Source organism: Vipera ursinii (genome assembly GCF_947247035.1).
Source record: "Vipera ursinii genome assembly, chromosome: 2".
Lineage (NCBI taxonomy): Eukaryota > Metazoa > Chordata > Lepidosauria > Squamata > Viperidae > Vipera > Vipera ursinii.
This window is the reverse complement of record NC_139513.1, coordinates 70,116,181-70,133,173: the sequence shown is the minus strand read 5'-3', so window position 1 is coordinate 70,133,173 and position 16,993 is coordinate 70,116,181. Positions and strand designations below refer to the sequence as shown.

Sequence of the window (16,993 nt, the reverse complement as noted above, 5' to 3'; positions counted from 1 at the left end):
GGCCTGCCAATTGGAGTTCTTTAACTGACGGTGTCCATTCCTTTCCTGCATGACTGGGTGGGATGTGCTAATGTAATGGGACAAAAATGGCTCTGTAGGTAGCCTAGCCCTATGCCGTGTAGGGTTTATAGGTCATAACCAACACCTTGAACTGAAGCCAGAAGCAAACTGGGACCGAATGTGTCCTTCTTTGGGTGACCAGAATTGCCCATGTAGCTGCATTCTGTACTAGGTGAAGCTTCTGGATACTTTTCAAGGGTATCTCCTTGTATGTACATGTACAGTATGTTGCAATAGTCCAAACAAGAGATGATCAGGGCATGAGTGACCAAATGGACAGCCTTCATATTCAGGAAAGGGCTGTTTCTGTCTTACCCAATGATAAACCAATACAGGAATTGCAATCTGATAACACAGATAATACATGTTGACCATCCCTGATGAGGCCTTTAATCTTACATATCTCATAATTAATTTGGGTCCAAGTGTATTTTTAATAGATCATTACTTGCTCTCTAAAACATTGTCATAGTTTTTTGAAGACTCTCTTCAGTGTGATTCCACAGCAGAGGAGAGCCAGTAAATTAGGCATAAATTATTACTCATGATAAATATCCTAAAATACATATAAATCCATACAGTTCACCATTTCAACAGTTAATTCTAAGTTTGATAGCAATAGCATTTAGGCCTATATAGAATCTCTCCTATTTCAATAATACACAATTTTGGCTTTTCGCTCAATAAACAAAATGCATTGCATGCCAAATATATTCTAAGAAGCATCTCAAAGAGTTCAATTTCAGTTGAGTACAAATTTAATAAATACAATTAAACTCTTCCTGTTTAAATAAAAAAATCAGCTTACATTAATGATGAAATAAACATAACTCTGCTCAGTAATTTGCTTGTATTCCTGCACCCATGTTATCAAATGAATAATATTTGTCAAAATAGGTTTGGTGTGAAAGGATAATTTAGTTTACCAGCAATGTAAGCTGAAATTATGGATGAATGAAATGGGACAATTTTGTCTTACTCGATTGTAGTAATATTCCTTCACATGTTTGCCATTCTGGACAGATTTAACATCATTTATATGCTTATATACTTTTACATTCCCTCCTCATAATTGCCCCTAAACTGTGATTATAAATGTTTAGGACAATTTATTGGTGTATTATTTTTGCCCATTGTATTTTTTTTCCTTTGTTTCCTATACTGTAGGACCAATTCATTCAACATATATAAGAGAACGTTCTCCATTACTTGCTGATATAAGATATACCTTCAGAATTATATTATGGGATATTACTGATACTAAGTATGTTTAGAAAAGAAGCACTTCTATTTACAGTTTTGTTATACAAAAAATGTTTGTGAATCTAACTGCATTCTTTTTAGCGTATGAATATTGGTTGGTTGCTGGCTTACTGTCAGTACTGTAAGTGGAGTCCCAGGAAAAGAGGCAGTGTCTCTATCCCATCTTCTCTAACATGTTGCCCTCCATGTGTGGTGAACTATGATCCCCAGAATTCTCAGTTATATCTGGTAGGCACCCATTGGGAAAGGCTGTTGTATCTATTTAGCATCTTATCTTTTGTCTGTCCGTCCATCCCCCAAAATACATTTAGAAGATTTGATAACAATTTAGAGCCAATTTCAAGAAAACATGATTGTCAGTTGAGGATGTTACTTGACCTAAAACCAAGGAATAAATCAAGGAATACTGAGGATTCTCTGTGGAGCACTTGGACAAAGCAAAGGGGATGAGGGGATAATAGCAACCACCCAATATGATTATGGTGGCAGCTTCTTGCAACATAGGAACATACCTTCCATTCACTGCTCCCACGAGACTGACTATCTTCAGTGAGGTTAAATACAGGAAGAGTGCCTGTTATCACCAAACCCAGGCCCTAAAAAAGTAACAACAACAACAAAAGTAAAATATGGCATTATCTGTAAGACTGTAACTGGCCCATTCAGAATTATAATAGCATCTCTGACTCATAATATTGAAGAGTGAAGCAGTTAGACTTTGATCCAGAAAAAAATGGGGAGAAGAAACCATCTCAAGATTAACAGGTTTGGGAATCTGAAGGGATACTGAATACTAAATGTATTTATCTAATTTGAACCATATTACAATGTATGAATCACACAAGCAAATGAAAGTGGGGAAAAACTGGTTGCAATATTTCATAAAGTTGTTTTCCTTACCAAAGCGTCCTGATAGACATTGGTCCACTGAACTTGCTTTGCTTTGTTTCCGGCCAAGACCATGGGCCTTCCTAGGACATTGAGATATTCCTGCAGGAAACGGAAAGAGACTAAAATGAACAACACATAACATGCATTCATCCAGAAACATGAAATATAGCAGTATGTGAATATCATAGCATCATTTGTACAGCAAGCTCACACCAGCGTGTCTTTGAGGATTTATTTGTTTGACAATTTTAGCAGCTTTCAGATTGAGAAACAGCAGACTCCTCAAATGCCCAAAGCCACTATTCTTCCAGATGAAGCAATCCAGATGTGCTGAATTACAACTTGAATACACTTTTATCAGCTGGAAAATATAATTATTGCAGTCCAGCAGACACTGGAGACACATGCTAAATAAGACTGCCTGAGCAATCAATTTTGTCAAAATGTTTATTCAGTCAATCTAACAGTTTCACCTCTAACTCATAGCTTAATTTAATCTAGTTATCACTAAACCTGGAAGCCTGGCCTCTTTCAGCTCATCTCCAGCACAGTCTATAAACTGGCAGCTTCACATGTTTCTACTGCATTAGGGTCCAAACCAAGTTGTACCTGCACTGAAACTGCTTGGACTTCATCATAAAACTAGTGCCAATTATATATATTTTGCCTCTAAGTTTTATCATAGTGATTTATACATATTATGCTTTTTATCTTGAGTTTCAGAAATATAGCTACAGAGTTCTATTAATGACTTATACTATTTACTCACTTTGATTACCTTTAAACCTAATCTAAAAAAATTATTTTAGAAGCTGAACCTCATTTAAGTTAGTTCCAGAGTATTTTTTAGTTGTGATATGATATAGTTTTATTATTGTCCAACTGCTGCAGCTGGCATTGCTGGGGAGGGCATAGGTGCAAATTTGAAAAACAAACAGTAAGATAGATAAAATATCACAATCCACATATTGGAGAAAATAAGCAATCTAAAACCTGTTTCAAAGGTATGCTATCAAAATCTATTTTTTCCATACAGGGAAAACAGAACATTGGTCTCTATGGAGAAAAAATATGGGTTTTTCTATTGAATATAAAAGCTGGGGAGAGATATGGAATACAGCATTGTTAATATCAGCAAAACTTTAAAAATACTGCTAAGCTTGTAAGCTACCCTGAGTCTTCGGAGAAGGGCGGGATATAAATGGAATTAAAAAAAAATAGTGCTATATACAGATGATTTGAAATTTATTAATTCATCTATTTACAACTGAGAGGCTGTGATGAAATATATTTTTGATATCAAATGTGCTAGGATTAGCCCCAAATCTTGGATCAAGATACTCGGAATGATCTCAGATATAATAACCTCGCAGATGTATTGAATTCTGTTTGTATTATTACCCATTTTTTACAAAATAATGACCAATATTTTGCAAAAAACATTTTTTTTCAGTTCATTTGGCTTACATTTTGAAGATTACAGACTTTAATTTACCAAATTTGTGAGGTATGGCGGGGAGAGAGAAAAAGCATTTCCTTGCCTTGCATTGGATTCTCTTTAACTATTCTTAAAAGATTGCAGGTTGCAAAACCCCCAGCTTTTAAATGGCTTTTGACCCTGTGTCTCCCAGCACAGTCACACTGAGATAAAGGTCACAGCCCAAATGCCCAACTGCTCTTTCCCTTCAACCCTATAGCTTGTAAATCCCTCGTCCACTTCTGCAACTTCCTTCTCAATCTTCTCAACCTTCCCACTTTTCTCTCCATCAGAGCTTTGTGCAGAATCTTCATGCTCCCCTGGCATAATTACATGTTCTCCTCTTTTGAATGGCAAACACTGCAATAGGAATGCAGAAGCTTCATACAGGGTCACCTGCTTTGCATTCAGCATGCTTCTGCATGAAATTGGCAAGCCTGTTTGGAAGGAACTCTTGAACAACTGTTAATTGATTGTCTCACAACCTTCATTTTGAGAAATGATGACCTATGTATACAGAGGCATGCTGCCATTCATACTGCCATCAACATCCTTTTTGGAAAAGCCTTAAGAGGGAGAGCTAGAACACGGAGAAAAGATAGCTTTCATTACATTTTAAAAGTGTTTTTTAATGCCCAGTAGAGGCCTAGTTGCCTTACATCCATGCTATCATTTCTGCTGTTTTAATAATTTGAGCACATGAACTGTACCTTAGTGCAGGGGTTCCCAACCTGTGGGCCATGCCCCACTACTGGGCCGTGGCCTACTGGCCACTGGGCCACAGAACAGGCTAGCTAGTGCACACACACTCACGCTAGCGCCACCGCTGCTACACAAACAGGGTGCCATGTGGAGAACACAGGGTGCCACACGGTGAAAACAGAGTGCCATGTGGCAAAAATGGGGCAGTGCTAACGTGTGTCATGCAGGCGCTAGCACTGCCCCATTTGTGTCACACATGCTCGCGGCCCCATTTGTGTGTGTGTGTGTGTGTGTGTGCGCGCACACACACAGACACATAAAATGCTTCCCCCTCCCTTTCCCTCTGCTTTAGTGGAATGGTGCCTTGATGATTTTGCAGACAACCCTGATTGTGAAACTTCTGATAATTTAAGAACCAAACAAAAAGATAGACAAGAAGAGATGGGATGCATATTTATACCTGACTGACCAATGTACTCTCTAGCTGACCAATGATTTTGAAACCTGATGACCATGGGTTGCATTTTTCTTTGCAAGGTTTTTCAGAAATGCTTTGCCCTTGTCTCCAATAAGCGACTGACTCACCTGGCTTCCTGCCTAAAGCAGGACTAGGACCCACGGTCTTCTGGTTTCTAGCCTAGTGCCTTAACCACTATGGCTGACTGGCTCTCTTTTGGAGAGGGGCAGCAATAAAGGTGCTGAAAAACTCCTCAAGGATTTCAGTGTTTTTGGTGACATTTTTTTCAGCAGATCTTCCTGCAAGCCACCAGACAAATACATTCCCTCCCCCTCCCAAGATGAGTTCTGAAAAGTAGGGACAAGAAAGGGACATTGGCAATTTATTTTATTTCCTTTTTCTATGGAGGATATGTAAGCTGGTGGTATTTGTTACTTCACACTGGATGATCGTGAAACCTTTGATGTCTCCTATTGGTTAGCTGGAGGGTACACATAAATTGGCATATGATTTACTCTGCATTTGTTGAAAAGATGAAGTTAATTACAGGTCAGAGTCCATTTCTTTTATGATGAACTTGGATGGACTGGTCTTGCAAATATGTCCTGAGTCAGCAGTGTAAAAACAGAATTATTGAAAGACAGTTTAGAGAGAAAACATGAAGAAAATGCAACCTAGCTCATATATTCAAGAAATGCAGTCTTTAATGAGGACATCTCTGAATTTCAATGTTAAATTTAATTTCATGATTTCATACAAGACTTAAGGATTTCTGCATGAACAATTTCTACCATTGGGGGAGCTGAATCTGATTTAATACACAATAATAGTAATGAAAAGCATCTACTCCTACAAGCAAAAGTGGGAGAAGAAAGAAGTAATACATGCTTCTGGAAAATAAAAGTTGATATAACTTTCAAATGAATCTATCTTATGGTACCAATGAAAACAAAATCCCACAAATAATAATCATAGATCAACTTTGTCACATGCAAAGGCTTGTCAAGCATTTCTTCATGTGCCTTAGAGAACCCGTGAAACATTGACTATTTCTAACATAATTGAGGCCCTCTTGGCTATGTTAGATTGAGCTTAAATTAGACAACAAAATACAGAGTTTCAGATGGGCAATTAAAACAACTTTATCTCCATCTGTTTGAACTACTTAAAAAAACCTATACTTGTTGCCCAAATACCATCATGAAAAGAACATCTGTGTGCAGGAATCAAATTGGACCTGTACATGCATGAATTTCATTGTATGTTTATTTGCATGCTGGGAAGTACTCGGGACTTCTCACTATATGTGCGCACTAGACTTCTGCGCATGCCTTATCTAATGGTAATCTATATGCCGTGTTGGAAGAATCATGGTTCATCCAAGCGGGGAATAAACATGGCAACTGTTTTGGGAAGAAGGTTGTAGTTTATTGCAGAGGAAAGCCAGACAGAAAGATGGATCCAACAGAAAAAAAAGGACTGACCGCATGTGGGTAGTGGGTTTTTATACCCCCTGGACTCTATCGTTTGGAGTTATTTCCTGTTTCAGGCTTTGTATTTCCTGTGTCATGAATTCTGTCCTGAATCTAGGTGTGCCCCTCTAAGAATCTTGATGGTCGTGGGTATGTCCTATTATGTTCCCTGCTTCCCTGGGGCTGTGACTGATGTTGACTCTAGAGATCTTTCTTCCTAATCCGTTTCCTGACAAGATTATCATATCTGCATTCCTGCAGACTTGGTCTGTGCTTGGGACAGAGAGACTTGGGGGCAGGGTTGGTTTCTGCTTTTAAAATCCTTTAGGGATATATATTCTGCCCTTTTAATATTTCCTTCTCTGGGGAGCTGACTTCCCACAGCCGGCTGCAGCTTCATTCGAGTAGTGGAAATCGGAGTTTTCTCCCATACTCTGCATTTCAGTGTGACACCAATGTAAACAAGGGAGGAATAGTAATGGCACAATTTCTTCAGCTTCCTTTTCGGACTTCTTCAGCTTGTAGAGAAAGACTGAATCTATTAATAAATACATTGGAGCTGATAAAGCAGAAAGCTACCAGAAGAGGAGCAAAAAGAGACAGAGAGTTGAACCCTTTATGAACATATATTGAATTCTGCCCTTTTTGTGAATTCTGCAGGAATGATGGTGAGCAATGGGGGGAGGAAATAGTGGGAGGAAATGGTCGGGGAGGGGGACAATGAATGGGTGTGGAAAAATGGCACCAGCATTTCCATATGCTAAAAGTCACATTGATTGCCTGTTAGTCTTGGTAAGCAGCATATTGTAAGGGAGAGCATGTTCCAGTCAGTCCTTACTGTCAGCATGAAGGAAACACACACTTTCCCCCAAATCAATTAACCTTCCCTGCAGGTTGCCATGGAGAAGCGTGGCAGGCAAGAATTTCAGCCTGAAGCATCAAAAGAATGTATGTATTATTTCCGGATGATGTAGTACAAGGGCGGGGGGGGGGAAAGAAAGGGGTGGAAAGGCAAAATGGAGTGGGGTGGATGAGGAGGAAGCGATATAGGCAGAGTGAGAGAAAAAGAAAAATAGTGGTAGAAATAGAATTACTGAAAAACATTCTGGAGAAGAGTGGCAATCAATAGAAATCTGAGCTATAAATTCACTGAAGGTCATGCACACCTTAATTCATTATTATAGCAGGAAAGTTATCTTCCCAGCAGTGTGCACTCAATCATGGAAAGCATTTATCTGCCCTAGTTCTTCAAGGACTGGTCATCATATCTTGCTTTCCATATGATTGTCAGCTTTAGTTGGCCTCTTGGCAAAGTCCTTCTAAAGCCACAGAGAAGTCTTTCTGCTTAAGTACTGGTAGAATATGCAAACTTCTCAATTCTGATTCCATTTTCTGGGACCAAGCCAACAAGCAGTGATGCTGTACTTGTAACATTTCTAAATGATTTCTGAATTTCCATCCTGAAAGTGGAAAGGAATGCATATATTTCATGTTTCTGAAGACCGCAAAAAAGTGTGTGTGCGTGTGTGCGTGCGCGTGTGTGTATGTATGTGATATCAAGACTGTGGTGCAAGAATTGCTTAGTCCTGCTTACTCCTAGTTGTTTGGAAGCTACCTTCAACTAGCCTCCCCACCAGGTCCTCTCCCATTCCAGTTGGATACTTGTGAAGGTTCACAAGTATCCAACTGGAATGGGAGAGGACCTGGTGGGGAGGCTAGTTCCGATTATGATTAGCTAAATCCACGGTGGTAGCCATTTTTGTGAATATACCCATCAAATGCTGTTAAAATTCCAAATATCTCTCCCCTTCCCAAACAATTGCCTGCTGCTGAATTATTTCACAGTATAAATGTGCAGCTACTATAACAGAAGTAAGCAAGAATGTAGTCCCGTTTCCCTTTCATATCCTAAAAATGCCATTTTAAAAGATTACAAGTACAGATGTATGCATTAGTTCTTTTTTGATGAATCAAAAATTGGAAAAATCTTTCTTTTCTGTATCATTTACACCAGTTCATTATTAGGGGAGACAAGTATGCTTCCTTCCTCTCTTGGTTGCTGTAAAATAGCCAGAAGGGAAATGGAGTTGAATGATTGATTTAGCCCTATTGATTGTTTGATTTATAGCCCGTCTTTCTGCCAGGAGCAAAAGGTGGAGAGCTTAGCATTAGAAGTGATTTCCCCTTCCCCCCCCCTCATCTGATTTTCCTGAATTTTCATGAGAAAGATCCTCTCCAGGGTTGAAAAGCTTGGAAAAAATTAATGGTTATCAAAGTGAGCGGTGGGGATCTTGCCATCATATCACTAGCCTGAGCAGCACAAGTGAACTCAGGCTGCGTGCCTGGAAATTCACCAACTCTCTCACGCTTTTGCTTTTTATTCAGCAAGTAATTAGGTTCTGGGGTTATGTTGAGCATTTGAAAGAAGCACTTTGAAAAGTCCATTACTGTAAGTGAAGTGCCCCTCGTGGAAGCCTTGATGCAGCCACATCACAGCTACTTTGAGGCTTTCTCAGGTTGTCTGTACTTGAACAGCCCACATGTTTGAAGAAATGGCCCATACAGATGCTTTGTGCAGCCTATCAAGTGATATTAAAAACCAAATCCTGTGGACAAAATGACTTAAAGTTTATAGAAACCAATATTCAAGGAGTAAAATTGAGTAAAACTGTCTCATTCTTGTCCCGATAAACACGTAATTGCATAAAAGTGTCTGTGCTTGTGGGGTGGTGGTGGTGTGTATGGCTGCCGTTTCATTATTGTGCTGTTGATTATTCTAGACAGACAAATATGTAGCTTTTAAAACATATTTAATAGCAAGCACAATTGAGGCCACTAACTTAACATCTGGCACTGCTTACATAGCAGCCTCACTTTAGTACCTAATTTCTGCACAGTAGCAAATGCTCAAACATTTTAAATCTGGGATATAAATGGCTCTATTACTCTGCTGATCTGCTTCTCTCTGAGACTTCAGGCAGATGAAATCTGACGTGTTTGATGACAGGCAGTTTAATCATAGACTCCCATAATTGGACTCAAAACTTAAGGCAGCTGAGAGTCCAGTTAAGTGTGATTATTTGATAGGCATGCTTGTTGTCTCTTTTTTGCTTCAGTGAAACCAACGCAAAGCCTGTTTGCTGATGCAAGGCTCTTTGGGGAAATAGATAAAACGCTGTCAGTGTTTATCCCTACCACAGGAATGTATTTCAGCAAACTCTTTCTAATATGTGTTGCGGTGGTAGAAATTAAACAACTAATATTTGTTCAATGAAATGGTTACAAGCAAAATTTTCCCACGGTGGTGAAAAACTACTCCTTTTGTACTTTTTAAATGAAATATGCCTCTGTAGATATATTTGGAATTAAATTTATAACACGATCACATCTTAAACATTTGATAGAATGTGTAGAGAGAGTTCCCTCCTTTAAATTTCTGGGAGTCTACCTCTGTGAAGATCTGACCTGGAAAGTTAACACAACCCAGGTGGCTAGAAAGGCCCAACAGAAGCTTCACTTTCTTAGGATCTTGCGGAAGAACAGGGTAGAACAACAGCTAATGACCCTCTTTTACCGGTCTACCATAGAGAGCGTCCTCTCGTATGGTATTGTGGTTTGGTATGCCGGTCTGACAGCCGCGGATAGGAAAGTATTACAGAGGGTAGTGAGCACAGCACAAGACATTGTGGGCTGTTCCCTGACACCACTGGATGACATCGCCAGGGCTCGCTGCCTTGGAAGAGTGAGGAAGATTCTCAGGGATGACTCACACCCTGGACGGTATCTCTTTACTCTCCTACCATCCGGTAGGAGATATAGGAATATAGCCAGCCGTACCAACAGGCTGAAGAACAGCTTTTATCCGTGGGCTGTTAGGCTTTTGAATGGGATGTAATCTTATGCAGAGTTGACTTGGGAGGCCGGTGTGTGGTGTAGTTGGTTCGCGTGGTGTGGTGGGATGGAGGGTTTGTTGTCACTGTGTGTTGGGGGGAGAGAGCACAGGGGGAGGCTCAGCTAATCTCAATGTACACATGTTGTACTTTGACAATAAAGGTTTATTATTATTATTTATTATTTTAAAATCTATCATCATTTACCTCAAAAACATATTATTTTTTTGCAGTTATGCTGGGAAGTGGTTTTTGGTTTTTTGCATTTCCTAGGTGGAAGGGAAAAAAGGGCAGTCTTGTGTTCAGTTGCCTGTATAATAATTAATGAAGGTACGATAAACATATTACAGAAGAATTCTATCAAGATGTCTTGAACAATAGGGGACCTCTGACCCTAACAATACTTGTCCTTCATTATGACATAAAGTGGTTACCCTTTAATTTCATAAAAAACATATACAAGCAATTAATTTACAGTACTAATAAGAGAAAAATGATGAGAGAAAAGTGTCAGAAGGATAGAAGTTTCATCTAATGTCACCCGCCAGTGATTTCAGTTCTGCTCATGGCTGGTATAGGTCTCTCTGGTGGAGAATTAAGCAAGTGGAGTGGTCACCTTAAACAGCAGATAGTTATAGTTAGTTATAGTTTATTTGATTTATATACCGCCCTTCTCCTTGGTAGGGACTCAGGGCGGTTCACAGGGCATATATCAAAAAGAGAATACAAAAATTAAAAAAGGAATTAAACCCATGCCCAATAAAACAGTGGTACAAATTAAAAACAATTAAAAACCCATAATCCCCCATCAGGCCAGACCAGCTAATTCGAACAGGTGGGTCTTCAGGCCCCGACGGAAAGTTCGGAGGTCTGGTGCCATCCGGAGCTCCACCAGCACTTGATTCCATAATGCCGGAGCCCCCACAGAGAAGGCCCTCCCCCTGGGGGCCACCAGTCGACATTCCCTGACTGGCGGCACCCTGAGGAGGCCCTCTCTGTGGGAACGCACAGGGCGGAGGGGAGTCGATGCCGGCAGCAGGTGGTCCCCGAGGTATCCCGGACCCATGCCATGTAGGGCCTTAAAGGTCGTAACCAACACCTTGAACCTCACCCGAAAGACAACTGGTAACCAATGCAGCTCGCGGAGCAAAGGTGTAACATGGGAGTACCGGGAAACTCCCAAGACAACTCTCGCGGCCGCATTCTGTACCAGTTGGAGCCTCCGAGTGGTCTTCAAGGGAAGCCCCATGTAGAGAGCATTACAGTAGTCAAGGCGAGAGGTCACGAGCGCATGAGTGACCGTACACAGGGCATCCCGGTTCAGATAGGGCCGCAACTGGCGCACCAGGCGAACCTGGGCGAAAGCCCCCCTAGTCACGGCCACTATATGATACCACCAGTTTGGGAGCTGTCCATTGTATTTAGATTCCACCATAGCTCCCAAGTTGGTCTGCCACTCTCAAGCTGGCCACCACCAGTTCTGAAACAAGATTCAAAATGCCCATCCTGGAAATGACATCCTATTGCATTCATTAATGGAATGTCTTGGGACAGGTGTACTGTGTTTACAGGATGTGATTGGATGTTCACACACTTAGGAAAAGGCATACAAGTGCTAATGTTTCAAGTGGCAGTATTTGCTGTTTTTTTTTTCCTCTTCAAAGGTTTCGTTCATTTTGTTAAGCATTGAAGGCACTAATGCTACACTTCTTCTCAAGTAGTGCTTCATATATGTTTATTTTAAGAAAAAGGAGAACAGCTGGATGGAGGAAGGGAAACATTTAAAAGTGAAAATAAGAACTTGAGGTTGCATGTTTGACTCTGATCCATCTTGAAGAATTGCAGATTCCTCTCCTTTAGATTTTATCAGGAAAGGCTTCATACTGTCTGTTTGGCACTTAAATAATGCTGCTAAATGAAACAGGGCAACATGCCAGAAAGTACAATAAGGAATCAACCGATCAATTTGTTGCTAGCTCCACTGGAGCCCCAGAAGGAAGCCAAGGGAGGAGGGGCATGCTGGTCCAATGCCCTGTCTATCCCTGTTCCTTAGCTGAAGCTCTGAGTGAGGGGTAGCAGAATGAAGTATGCATTAGAATAAGCTCCATACTGCAGCTCTCTTTACTTTTTCCCTCCTAAAGGTGTTCTGCTCTTTAAATGCATAGTCAGGAAAGACTTGGAAAGTGGTGACGGTGTAAAGTATGTGGTGCTGTTAACAATCTGCAGCTTCACTGAAGGAAATGCACATTTATTTGTTGATTTAGAAGGGACTGGACAGTCTGCACAGGTCTGTGGCTGAAATCAATGAAAACTATAAATATTTCTATTGGCGTATCTATTTCTATCAATCTAGTATGGGAACTGGCTTCACGGAGGAAAGCATATATTTGTGTTTGTTAAAATATTTTCATATGGAAAGCAAGTCACTTGCACAATAATAGATTTTAATTCATATAAATATTATTTATATGGCTTGCATTACGGAGACCTGGTTGGGCCCAGAGGGCGGGGTCCCCCTGGTTGATCTTTGCCCATCAGGCTTCCGGGTGCTGCACCAGCCTCGGGCTCAGGGTAGGGGCGGTGGAGTGGCAGTAGTTGTGAGGGAGACCTTATGTCCGCGGGAGGCCACCATAGTCCAGATAGTCGGGTGTGAGTCCCTCCTCCTGAGATGTGGCCCTAGAGCTCAGTTGGGCTTGCTGCTGGTGTACGTTTCGCCTAGTCGCGTAGCAGCAGCCGTGCCTGAGCTTCTCGATATCCTCTCAGGGTTGGTGGTTGAGTTCCCCAAACTTATAGTTTTGGGTGACTTCAACCTACCATCCCTGGGGGGATCATCGGAGTTAACTCGGGAGTTCATGGCTTCCATGACGGCCATGGACCTGATGCAGGTTATTCAGGGCCCAACTCATGGGGGGGGGTCACATGCTCGATTTGGTTTTTCTATCCGGATGGTGGTTAGATGATCTCGGGGGGGGGGTTCCCCAACTATTACACCCCTGTCATGGACCGATCATCATCTCCTGCGGTTGGTCTTCCGTTTTGCCACTCCCCATCGTGGGGTTGCTGAGCCAATAAGATGGTTCTGTCCTAGGCGCCTGATGGACCCTGAGCAGTTCCAGACGGCGCTTGGGCCCCCACCTGCCTCCTTTGCCCACAGCTCGGTCGATGCCCTAGTGGAAGCCTGGGAAAGGGCAGCCACAGAGGCACTCGACCAAGTTGTACCCATGCGGCCCTTGACCCGGCGCAGATCCCAATGGGCTCCATGGTTCTCCATGGAGCTCCGGGAGATGAAGCGTCGGAGACGGGGCCTAGAGAGCTGTTGGAGATGCAGCCGATCCAAATCCGACCGGTTATGACTAAGGTCGTTTACGAGAACTTATCTCGTGGCGATGAGGGTGGCAAGGTCTACCCACTTTGCCACCCTCATCGCGTCCGCAGATAATCGCCTGGCCGCCCTGTTTAGAGTAACTCGCTCTCTCCTTAATCAGGAGGTGAGGGATGAACCCTTGCAGGGTCGAGCCGAGGAGTTTAGTCAATTTCTGTCGGACAAAATCGCTCGGATCTGGACCGGTCTGGACTCCGACTGGGCAGAGTCTGACGATGAGGATACGGGCAGCCTTGTCGATGTAATCTGGGAAGAGTTCGACCCTGTGACTCCTGAAGAAGTGGACAAGATCATGGGGAAGCTGAGCTCCACCACGTGTTTGTTGGACCCGTGTCCCTCCCGGCTGACTTATGCGGCCCGGGATGGGACACGAGGCTGGCTCCAGGCAGTGATTACTGCCTCTTTGAGTCAGGGTAGCTTTCCCGCTGCCTTGAAGGAGGTGGTGGTGAGACCCCTCCTCAAGAAGCCTGTCTTGGACCCAGCAATATTAAACAACTTTCGTCCAGTCTCCAACCTTCGCTTTCTGGCGAAGGTTGTTGAGAGCATGGTGGCGCAACAGCTCCCTTTGTTCTTGGATGAAGCTGATTATCTAGACCCGTACCAATTGGGTTTCAGGCCCGGGTACAGCACGGAGACGGCATTGGTCGTGTTGGTGAATGATCTCTGGTGGGCTCAGGACAGGGGTTGCTCCTCTGTCCTAGTCCTTTTAGACCTCTCAGCGGCTTTTGATACCATCGACCATGGTATCCTGCTGCGACGTCTCAGGGGGTTAGGAGTGGGAGGCACAGTTCTCCAGTGGTTCTCCTCCTACCTTCTGGGACGCTCGCAGTCGGTGTTGGCAGGGGGGCAGAGATCGACCTTGAGACCTCTCATTTGTGGAGTTCCTCAGGGATCGGTTCTCTCGCCTCTCCTGTTCAACATCTATATGAAGCCGCTGGGCGAGATCATTCGTGGTTTTGGAGTTGGGTATCATCAATATGCTGATGATACCCAGCTTTTTATTTCGACCCCAAACCACCCCAGTGATGCCCTTGACGTGATGTCCCACTGCCTGGAGGCAGTCCGGGTCTGGATGGGGAGGAACAGGCTTCGACTCAACCCTGACAAGACTGAGTGGCTGTTCGTGCCGGCATCCCGGGAAATTCCGATTATCCCATCTCTGGCCATGGGGGGTGAGCTATTACCCCCCGTAGATAGGGCGCACAACTTGGGTGTCCTTCTAGATTCACAGCTCTCTTTAGAAGAGCATATTGGAGCTGTGACTAGGGGGGCCTTTGCCCAGGTTCGCCTGGTGCGCCAGTTGCGACCCTATCTAGATCGGGATGCCTTGCGTACAGTCACTCATGCGCTCGTGACTTCTCGTCTAGACTACTGTAATGCTCTCTACATGGGGCTACCCTTGAAGTCCACTCGGAGGCTCCAACTGGTGCAGAATGCAGCCGCGCGAGTTGTGCTGGGGGTTTCCTGATACTCCCATGTTACACCTTTGCTCTGCGAGCTGCATTGGCTTCCGGTTGCCCTCCGGGTGAGATTCAAGGTGTTAGTAATGACTTACAAAGCCCTACATGGCATGGGTCCGGATTACCTACGGCAACACCTGCGGCCGATGTCAACTTCCCTCCGTCCAGTGCGCTCCCACAGAGAGGGCCTCCTCAGGGTGCCTCCGATCAAAGAATGTCGATTGGTGGCCCCCAGGGGGAGAGCATTCTCTGTGGGCGCGCCAGACCTTTGGAACCGCTTTCCGGTTGCGCTCCGGATGGCCCCCGACCTTCGCTCCTTCTGGTGCGATCTAAAAACGTATCTATTTGAGCAGTCTGACCTGGTCTGAATGGTTAGGGTTGGGGTTTTAATACGTCTTAATTATTGTTTTAACCTTGGGCATTTATTTAATCGCTTTTAACTTTTGTATCCTGTTTTTGTATTTATTGCCCTGTACACCGCCCTGAGTCCTTCGGGAGAAGGGTGGTATAAAATATAATAAATAAATAAATAAATATTTAATATATACTGTTGAGGTCTTCACTAATGATTATAGGTATGTACTTGCATAAGCAATCATGGGGTTGTTTACAACTGATACCTTGCAGCCACCTATAGCAGACTCCGTATCAGCACTGACAGGCATTACCCAAACATACAGTTTATTGCATTTTATCTGTCAAGATAAAAACAGAACAATTATTTCCTTAATTCATATGACATACCCTCATGTGCTGCCTAAGGGAATCAAGAACCTGATACTAATCTATTGCTCTTGCCCTGCTTATCACTTGACAACTGCAGTATTAAATAATGAGTTGGATATATGAAGCAGCCATAAAAGCCAAATGGCAAACAGAACACAGTGTTATCTGCTAGCATCATTTTTCATATTTATTTTCAGCCAAGCCGTCAGCATATTCAACAGTGAGGTCATCTGGCAACAGGTTTTTAGATGACAGGATGTCACATTACAGTAAAAGTGTAAAACAAAAGCTAAGAAGATCTAGACTGAAGAGAGTGACCTAGATATTGATTGATACTAGACTTCTAGTCCAATCTAGAATAGAGTATGTAGTTCTATTTTCTATATAGTGTCTTGTATTCTATAGTATATACAACACAGATACTATATTGATACACCAAACAATTAATGAATAAATATTGCTATAGAGATGGAATTGGTTTTGAGACAACTGGGGACGACAGAACTATTTTGCTTGAGCAGTATGTATGACCTATGTCTCACAATTCTGATGAAGGATATGCTCCATTCTCCTTTCTCCAAACTTCTTTCTCCAAAGCAACTAAGTTTAGGAGTGGAGAGAAAGCTTGGCTCAGGAGAAAGTATGCCCTTTAGCAGACCATCCCAAAGACACAAAGTATATCTCTAAACTCCTTTCTAGCAGATGATTCAGAAATGGAACAGATTAGCCTCCCCTTGAGGTGATAGTGGAGAAGGTGCAGGGTTGAACTAATTGATTTTGCATTTCTTTAGCCTATTGTCTGTGAGCCTCCCTCCCTCTCTCCCTCCCTCCCTCTTACTCTAAGAAGGCATTCAATCTTCTACATTCAAAAGCACCAAGAAAGAGGATTTGGTTTGCTTTAATAGAACCATCAAAAAGCAATTCATCAAGAAGTAAAGGAACAGGGCAAAATGAAATAGTGCAAAAGATGCAGCGCAATTTTCTCTTCTCCCCCCCCCCCCCCGCACAGCTCTTTGCTAATCTCCACATGCATTTTCATCACCCCAGTTCCGAGACTCAAGTGGAGGACCAAAAAATCAAGAGTGGGATTTCAGTTTTTATTCTGTGAAGCAAAGGAGAAACATATATAATCTGGAATATATTTGAAAGTCAAAAGCTGATTTCACCCTGTTTTTAGCCCTCTCGGTATTGGAAACAGAGGAAAAGATTTACC

The 16,993-nt window shown here is 42.6% G+C and overlaps 1 protein-coding gene across 1 annotated transcript in view; it reads right to left on the bottom strand.

Annotated features, from left to right (window-relative positions):
* The window catches only part of CACNA2D2 (calcium voltage-gated channel auxiliary subunit alpha2delta 2), a gene marked incomplete at both ends in the record, with an annotated part of 699,157 nt that overhangs the window by 57,877 nt on the left and 624,287 nt on the right, over window positions 1-16,993 (bottom strand). The window contains 2 exons of the mRNA XM_083355340.1: window positions 1,836-1,919; window positions 2,224-2,313. Of these exons, the coding sequence (XP_083211466.1) occupies window positions 1,836-1,919; window positions 2,224-2,313 (174 nt within the window). The remainder of the gene's footprint in view (window positions 1-1,835; window positions 1,920-2,223; window positions 2,314-16,993) is intronic.